The sequence below is a fragment of the Microtus pennsylvanicus genome, chromosome 1 (assembly GCF_037038515.1).
Source record: "Microtus pennsylvanicus isolate mMicPen1 chromosome 1, mMicPen1.hap1, whole genome shotgun sequence".
Classification (NCBI taxonomy): Eukaryota; Metazoa; Chordata; class Mammalia; order Rodentia; family Cricetidae; genus Microtus; species Microtus pennsylvanicus.
This window is the reverse complement of record NC_134579.1, coordinates 34,405,820-34,414,525: the sequence shown is the minus strand read 5'-3', so window position 1 is coordinate 34,414,525 and position 8,706 is coordinate 34,405,820. Positions and strand designations below refer to the sequence as shown.

The 8,706-nt window shown below is 49.0% G+C and overlaps 1 protein-coding gene across 3 annotated transcripts in view; it reads left to right on the top strand.

Annotated features, from left to right (window-relative positions):
* The first annotated feature begins 228 nt into the window (after positions 1-228).
* Brwd1 (bromodomain and WD repeat domain containing 1) overlaps positions 229-8,706 on the top strand; it is an 84,371-nt gene continuing 75,893 nt past the window's right edge. For all 3 annotated transcript variants that reach the window (XR_012909653.1, XM_075961068.1, XM_075961059.1), the window contains exons 1-4: positions 229-418; positions 494-552; positions 646-675; positions 779-838. Coding sequence is in view for 2 of the 3 variants with exons in the window: in XM_075961068.1 (XP_075817183.1) it covers positions 370-418; positions 494-552; positions 646-675; positions 779-838 (198 nt within the window). In the remaining variant the exon portion in view is untranslated. The remainder of the gene's footprint in view (positions 419-493; positions 553-645; positions 676-778; positions 839-8,706) is intronic.

Sequence of the window (8,706 nt, the reverse complement as noted above, 5' to 3'; positions counted from 1 at the left end):
AGGACGCAGGGCCTTGTTGGCTCCACCGCCCCCTCGCGCTTCACGCTCCCGACACGCAGGACGCGGAGACGAGGCCCGCCTCCCGAGCCAGGGCGCTCCGGCCTGCGCGCGCCCGCCCGCCCGCGTCCCTCCGCTCCCCGCCGAGGGACTACTTCGCGGCCCGACTCCTCGCCCCGCGCTACTTCCTGCCGCGGACGCGTCGGCGAGCGGCGCGCACGGCATGGAGGCGGCGCGCGCTTGAGGACCTGTGTCGGGGTGGGGGGTGGGGGCGGTCCGCCCGTCCGCTCAGGCCTCGGCGCGGCCTAGACGCTCCGCTCGGCTCGCTCGCTCGGTCCCGCCCGCCCGTTCCCGTCCGTCCCGAGCCCCGCCATGGCGGAGCCTTCGCCGGCCCGACGTCCGGTGCCTCTCATCGAGTCGGGTAAGACGCGGCCGCGCGTCCCCTCCGCCCGGCGCCGCGCGGCCGCCGCTGACCGTCCCTGTCTTCTCCCCGCAGAGCTGTACTTCCTCATCGCCCGCTACCTCTCGGCTGGCCCGTGTCGCCGAGCGGCGCAGGTGAGTGCGGGCGGGCGGGGGGGCGGGAGGGCGGACCGGCGGGCGCAGCAGCAGCCGCAGCCTCCCGGGTCTGACCGTGCGTCTCTGCCGCAGGTGCTGGTGCAGGAGCTGGAGCAGTACCAGGTCGGTCATCCGCCCCTGCGTCCCCCGTCCCCGCGTCCCCGTCCCGCCCGCCCGGCCTCCCGGCCGCGGTGGTCACTCGAACGCCTCTCGTGTCTTTTTCCAGCTGTTGCCGAAGAGGTTGGATTGGGAGGGCAACGAGCACAACAGGAGCTACGAGGAATTGGTGAGCACCGCCCGCCTGTCCGCCCGCGTCCTCCGCGCGCTCGCTCGCCCGCCCGCGTCCCCGGCCGGGTCTCTGCTCCCGTGCGGGCCCCGCGGGGACGCTCGCGAGGGGTCCACGGTTGCCCGGGGCGACCGGCCCGATTCCCCCTCCCCCCCAGGCTCGCGGTTGGGCCGGGGGCAAGATTCGGCAGAAAACGGTCCTGGGGGCGGCGCGGGCACCGGCGGGGGCGTCCCTGGCTCGCGGCCTGGCCCGGTCTCCAGGTGCGTCTCCAGCCACTCAGAGGGGCGCTCTCGTCGCCCTCCGTTCGGACTTGTAACTCGAGCTCTCATTGGTCTCCCCTCTCCTGCCCCTCCCAGGTCTTCAGACCACTTGTTCCCTAGGAATAGTCATTAGGTGGAGAAATGGCCCCTTGCTGTGTTCTTCCCTTCCACTTTTTCCGCCGCGACGTGCTGTGCGGCCAGCGTAGTATCTTTGCTTCTCCTAGCCAGGCCTTAGGAAGTTGACTCACGCTTGGACTTGCTGTATGTAGTGGTACAGGCTTTCAAGTTGACATTTCCTCCGACCAGCTATTTTGTTTTTGTTTTTGTTTTGTTTTTCGAGACAGGGTTTCTCTGTAGCTTTGGAGCCTGCCCTGGAACTAGCTCCTGTAGACCAGGTTGGCCTCGAACTCACAGAGTTCCGCCTGCTTCTGCCTCTCGAGTGCTGGGATTAAAGGCGTGCGCCACCACCGCCCAGCTCGACCAGCTATATTTTGAGACTGGGTGTCTTCACTCGCTGTGTAGACCAGGTTGATCTTGAACTTGGAAAAAGCGCTGGGACTAAAGGCCTTCCTTTGTGCCTGGCTTTCTTGGTTTTCTTGAGGAGTGCTAATGTGCTTTTTATCACTTTTCATTATCCTCCCTACACTTGCTTAGACGTTCTGTGGTGGGTAATTGAGCTTTATGCAGTTAACGGAAGTTTTGGTGGGGGGTAGTTTATCGGTAGTGGAACAGAAACGTTCCAGGAAAATGTTTTTGACAATTTAAGATGAAAATTTTGTCTTAATTAAAATTTGATTTGCTAGCCCATGTTGAGCGTGTTGAACACAGAAGATGTAAACGGTCTCTGAATCTTCACTGTTTTTTTTTGGCTACATAGGGCCGTTTGGCCTCGGCTCGCAGTCCTGGGCCAGGATTACTCCAGAAGAGAACCGTCCCACACCTGTAAGCAGTCATAGTCCTAGAGGCGTTAGCAAGAAGTCAGCCAGGGCATTTGTCGCTTGTGAGCACTTAACCAGTTGAGTAGGGATTTAACCCAGAATGCTCAGTCGTGCTGGGCAGGTGCTGCAGAGGCTCAGCTCCTGTTCTGTGCTTAGCCAGGTGTTAGCCATCACATTGGGAGCTGCTGAATAGAACAGCGTTGCTGGGTTGTTTAATTTGTCTTGTTAGGATTATTTTTAAAAAGTAAATGCTTCAGACTGAGGTAGCTTTTCATTTAAAAGCACTTCCTGGCAATCCTGACAACAGGATTTGATCCCTGGGACCCCTGTGGAGGAAGGAGAGAACCTACTTCCAGGGTGGGTCTCTGCCATCCACTGTCAAGCGTGTGTGTGTGCACATATCTACACACGTGTAATACATGTTTAAAAGTGAATATTAGTGGATATTGAACCACATTTGTTCTCCTAGGCTTGTGAGTGTGTGCATGCTGGGGTGTGAATCCAAGGCCTCTTCTGTGCTGTACCCACAGGCAGGGTTTTATCACACTCCTTCCCACCAGACAAGGGCTGGGATTTTGATTTACAGCTCCAGCCAGACAGAGAATTACTTGGGAATTACCTTCCCCCCCTTCCTAGCTATCTCCAAGTGTCCTATAGTATGCATCCATCTTTTCCTCTGTGTAGCCCTGACTGTCCTGGAACTCGCTCTGTAGACCAGGCTGGCCTTGAACTCAGAGATCCACCTGCCCTGGCTCCCAAGTGCTGGGATTAAAGGTCTTCACCGCCACAACCTGGCATCAGGCGTTCTTTTTGAAAGTCTAGGGAACGTTTAAGTAGTTTGTCTCAGTTTTGCTCCTGTTAATGTAAGTCTTTGAAGGGGGTTGGGAACAACCCAGACCCATTGTTGACACTGCCTTCCTTTTGGGATGAAGCCATGTTGTAAAGTCCGAAGAGGAGTTTGCTTTCTTTGACTTTTGTTGGTAAGAATTGCTTGAACCCTACTTCAGGTGCTGGTATCTACTTCCTGTGGCTGAATAGCCACTCGACTGATTCCTATCGGAGTATCCTTTCTCTCACCATCTCACCCCTGACTGAGTCGGGGACACCTGTGGCTTACCTGCTGAGCCTCTCATTTCAAGGCCTGCACAGCCACCTGGCTAAAGAACCATTTCTTTCTGAGGGTACGGCCAACATGGAACTCCCCATCACAGATTGTGTGTTGGTGTTTTCTGAGTCCTTAATACTTTTATAACGTTTTTTGCAGAGTGGATGGGATAAGGCTGGGTCTGATGTAGCCCAGGCTATCTGGCCTTGAGGTCTGTAGCTGAGGATCCTGATATTGTTGGGCTTATAAGTTTGTAAATATAATTTTAAAACCTTTAATAGTTTATTCCCTGTGCTGTCATTTTACTGAAGAAGACCAAAAGATTTGTCATAGTATTTCCCAAGTTTATTTTCTCAGTGGTTCCAGCCCTTTGATAAGAATCATTTGGTGGACCAGTAGGTGGTGGTGTGCACATCTTTTTCTTTTCTTTTTTTTTTTTTTTGATTTTCGAGACAGGGTTTCTCTGTAGCTTTTGGTTCCTGCCCTGGAACTAGCTCTTGTAGACCAGGCTAGCCTCGAACTCACAGAGATCCACCTGCCTCTGCCTCCCGAGTGCTGGGATTAAAGGCCTGTGCTACCACTGCCCGGCATGGTGTGCACATCTTTAATTCCAACACTCGGGAGGCAAAGGCAGGTGGATCTTTGTGAGTTCGAGGCCAGCCTGGTCTACAGAGTGAGGACCAGGACAGTCAGGGCTGTTACACTGAGAAACCCTGTCTTGAAAAACAAAACAAGAAAAGCAGAAAGAATGAAAATGGGGACTGAAGAGAAGGCTCAGTGGTTAAGAGCCCTGGCTGCTTGCTGTTTCAGAGGGACACGAGTTCAATTCCCAGTACCTACGTGGCAGCTAAAAATTGTCTGCAACTCCTAAGATCTGACACTCTCATACATACATACAGGCAAAACACTAATACAAATAAGATTTAAAAATACTTGGAATTTACAAATTCTGAATGTCCACAGTGGTACCAAATCAGTCAACTGGGAATCTACTATAGTATGTCTGGGCACTAGTAATTTTATAAGCTTTTCAGGTGTTTCAAATACAGCTTCTGCAAAGTTATGCTTTATTTTAATTTGTGACGGAACTGTTAGTCTGACTTGTATTTAGGAATAAGAGTACCTTTACCTATTAAGAATTGAGACCAGCTGGGCGGTGGTGGTACACACCTTTAATCCCAGCACTCGGAAGGCAGAGGCAGGCAGATCTCTGAGTTGGGGGCAGCCTGGTCTACAGAGCTAGTTCCAGAATAGCTAGGACAATTACATAAGGAAACTGTCTCAACCAAGAAGATGCTGAGGCAAAGGCATTGGTTGGCCAACTTGGGCTATATAGAGAAACTGTCCAGGACCAAAGCCTAGCCATAGGAGGTCTCCCACCTCACTGTGCTGCAGATTGGGATTGAGTCTTGTTTTAGATTTATTTTTTTAAATAAATTTTAAAATAATTTTTTAAAGGTTTGTTTATTATGTATACAATGTTCTCCCTGCATGTGTCCCTGCAGGCCAGAAGAGGCATCAGAGCTCATCATAGATGGTTGTGAGCCACTATGTGGTGCTTGGGAATTGAACTCAGAACATCTGGAAGAAACAGTCAGTGCTCTTAAGCGCTGAGCCACCTCTCCAGCCCCGGGATTGAGTCTTGGCTGGATGACATTAAAAATCTTTTGTTTACTTTGTGCATGTGCATGCCTGCCACATTGTGCCCATGCAGGTCAGCCTTCTCCTACAGTGTGAGTTCCAGGAGAGCCATCACGCGGTATTTGAGCAGCATTTTTATAGGCTAGTGTTTCCTTAGCCAGGAAGAGAAAGCAGTTCATCCTTTCATTGTACTGTCATTAGGAGATCATGATTTTGAATGTTTACATAAACTTCTCTTAGAAAACTGTAGTATGTAGTCCTAGCTGACCATGGTGGACCTTAAATTAGAAATCTGTTGAGGAATTTTGTTTTCAGTTTGTTTGTTTGTTTGTTTGTTTTGAGACTGGGTTTCTCTGTGTTACAGTCCTAGCTGTCCTGGAACTAGCTCTTGTAGACCAGGCTGGTCTCGAACTCACAGAGATCTGCCTGCCTCTGCCTCCCAAATTTTGGGATTAAAGGTGTGCACCACCACCGCCCAGCTAGTAAGTCTTTATTTTATTTTTTAATGTATTTGTGGGATATGACTCAGTGGTTAAGAGCACTGTCTGCTCTTTCATTAGGACCTTTCCAGCACAGTAGTTCACAACTGTCTAACTTTAGTCTTAGGGATCCAGTGCTGTCTTTTGACTTCCAAGACTGCAAGACACGTGATGCACAGATGTACATGCAGGCAGAACACATAAGCAGGATTATTACACATGGTTTCTGTGTGTATGTGCACATGAGCACAGAGGTGCTCTCAGGCAGCGTTAGATCTGCAGTGCAGTGCTGGAGTGAAGAGCCTGTCTGACATGGTCCTGAGAGTCCAGCTCTGGTCCTCTGCAGCAGTAGCACTTACTCTCCAGACCTCTTAAGAGCTTTTTTATTCTTTGGTAAATTAGTTCATCTCTGTCCTAATCTCTGCTTTGCCTCTCCTTCCTCTGTTTTCCTCTCCCATTTCCTTCTTCTTGTAACCCAGGGATTTGTTCTGTTAGTCCTGGCTGATCTGGAGCTTGATGTAGACCAGGCTAGCCCTGGGTCTTGATGTAGACCAGGTTAGTCCTGGGTCTTGATGTAGACCAGACGAGCCTTGAGCTTTCATCCAGCCCCCTGCTTCTGTCACTTTAGTGCTTGCTGGCATTTTGGTGGTGTGCCATTTTGCCAGTCTTCTACCCCAGCTTTTTGTTGTGTACATATAATAGGTCTAGTCATTTTTCCTAAAGACATGTAGGGGCTGGGAAGATGGCTCGGGTTTGGGAGCACTGACTGTTCTTCCAAAGGATGTGGGTTTAATTCCCAGCGCTCACGTGATGTTACAGCTGCCTGTAGCTTCAGTTCCAGGGTATCTGACACCCTCACACAGACACGCATTGGGCAAAAACACTCATGAACATAAAAATAAATAAATCATAAAAAAACGTCACGTGCATGTGGTAGACAGTATTTGTTATTTTGTTTTGAGACTCTGTGTAGCTCTGGCCGGCATAGAACTTGGAGATCTGTCTGCCTAATGAATGCTGGGATCGAGTCATCAGTATCTGTAAGATGGCAGGTAGAAAAGGGATCTTTTTAATTAATGTCCATTGTAGGGTCTTAGGACAACAAGTCTTTATGAAGCAGGAGCAGCTGATAGGACCTACTTAATGACACTAAGTAGGATAAGCAGCCGCTGCCTTGTGCTTAGTGCTGCCAACTGGGGGTGATGCTGTCATTTCCCCATGGCTTTGTTGTGTCCACGGCTCACCTGGTTATTGGTAAAGTGCCCTTGATTTGTTTCTTTATGTATGGATTTTTGTTCTGTTGCTTTTTATATAAGTATAAATTTGTCGTCATTGTCTTTTTGGTTCAAGACAGGGTTTTTCTGTAGCTTTGGAGCCTGTCCTGGAACTAGCTCTTGTAGACCAGGCTGGCCTTGAACTCACAGAGTTCTGCCTGCTTCTGCCTCCCGAGTGCTGGGATTAAGACATGTGCCACCACTGCCCTGCTTTTGTCTGTCTGTCTCTGTCTCTGTCTCTGTCTCTGTCTCTGTCTCTCTCTCTTTTTGTTGAATTTTCTTAGTTCTTAAGTGTAAGACACATTAGCATTTCTTGTCTTCCTGTTGAATTGACCTAATATTTTAAAACTAGGAAATGACCCTTATTTAGGTGACACTTAAAAAAAAATCACTAAAATTTATTTTCATGTGTTGGAGTACTTGTTAACCCATGGAAGTTGGAAGAGGCCACGAAATTCTTTGCAACTGGAGTTAACAGTCGTTGTAAGCCACCATTGGTTTCTAGGAACTGAATCCAGGTCCTCTGTAAAAGTAGCAAATGCCCTTAACCTTTGAGCCATCTCTTCAGCCCCAAATGGAGACACTTTGTAGCAGTTGAGTATCTAAGTCTGTTTATATTGAACCTTGTGCATGCTAGGCAAGTGTCCTCCCACTGAACTTCAGCCCCAGTTCATTCTGAGTCTAAACAGTGGGCGGTATGAAGAGGTTAGGTTGGTTTACCGGTTCTTGAAGTGTGCAGAAACACAGCTCTTTCTTTTCTTTTTTTTTTCTTTTGGTTTTTTGAGACAGGGTTTCTCTGTGATTTTGGAGCCTGTCCTGGAACTAGCTCTTGTAGACCAGGCTGGTCTCGAACTCACAGAGATCCGCCTGCCTCTGCCTCTGCTGGGATTAAAGGCGTGCGCCACCACTGCCCGGCACAGCTCTCTTTAAAGGAAATAGAAGCTTTCATCCTGTTGCCAAATAGGAGTAACCATGGCTTGGGAATAAGATTTAAAATTCCCTAAATACCTTGTTCCCACTGTGGCAGCAGTTGTGTGAAATTTTTGTTGCAACAGAATAAAGTAATAAAGGCAGTTTTCTGATATGTGTAGAAACTGGCTGATGTTTCTATCCCACCAGCCAGCTCCCCAGTAATCACACAGAGACTTATTAATTATAAATGGTTGGCTGGTAGCTTAGGCTTGTTACTAACTGCATCTTTCAATTTAACTCGTATTTATCTGTGCTCTACCATGGGGCGGTACCATTTTCAGCATTGGCATGGTCATCTTCTCTTCAGTCTCCTCGAGACTCCATCCTTCTTCGCCCTACCTAACTTCTTCTTCTTTATTGCCCCTTAGCTCTTTCTTCAAATCAGAGCAACACTACTTCACAGTATACAAAAAACTTCCATGTCAGGAAACATCAGGTGATTACAGCAGGGGGGTGATCTCTGTGAGGCCAGCCTGTTCTACAAGCGAGTTCCAGGACAGGCTCCAAAGTAACACAGAGAAACCCTGTCTCAAAAAACAAAACAACAAAAAGTAAAAATTCCAGCCCACTGTAACTCCAAGATCTGACCCTCACACAGACATGCATGCAGGCAAAATGCCAGTGCATATCGAAAAGAAACCAAAAATACCAAACATTTTTAGATTTATTTTTGAGACAAAGTCTTGCCATGTAGACCAGGCTGAAACTCTCAGATCTTCCTGCCTCAGCCTCTGAGTGCTGGGATTAAAAGCTGTGTGCCATAATACTTGGCTAGATTTACTTACTCTGTTTTATGTGTTATGGGTGTTTTGTCTGTACTACAGGTGGCTTGGTGCCCACAGAGTCCAGAAGATGTGTCAAATGCCGTGGGACTGTGGTTAAGGATAATTGTGGGTGCAGGACATTGAACTTGGGACCCCCTAGGAGAGCAACCAGTGTTCTTTACTGCAGAGTTAAGATGTTTGGAAAGTGATACTTGGTTGTGAAGTTGAGTTGAAAAGGCCAAACTCATAGCCAGGTTTGTCCACAAGGTGCTGCTGTAGCTGTGAGGTCGTTTGTGTCGTGGAGAGTTGGCTCCTTTCTGTTGGTTCGCATCAGTTGAGACATTGAGTTTTTGTGCATCACATGCATTTTCTGGGCTTCTCAGATGCACGAATTTGTCAGCAGACCACCCAGTTGAATGTGGCCTTTTTGTGCAT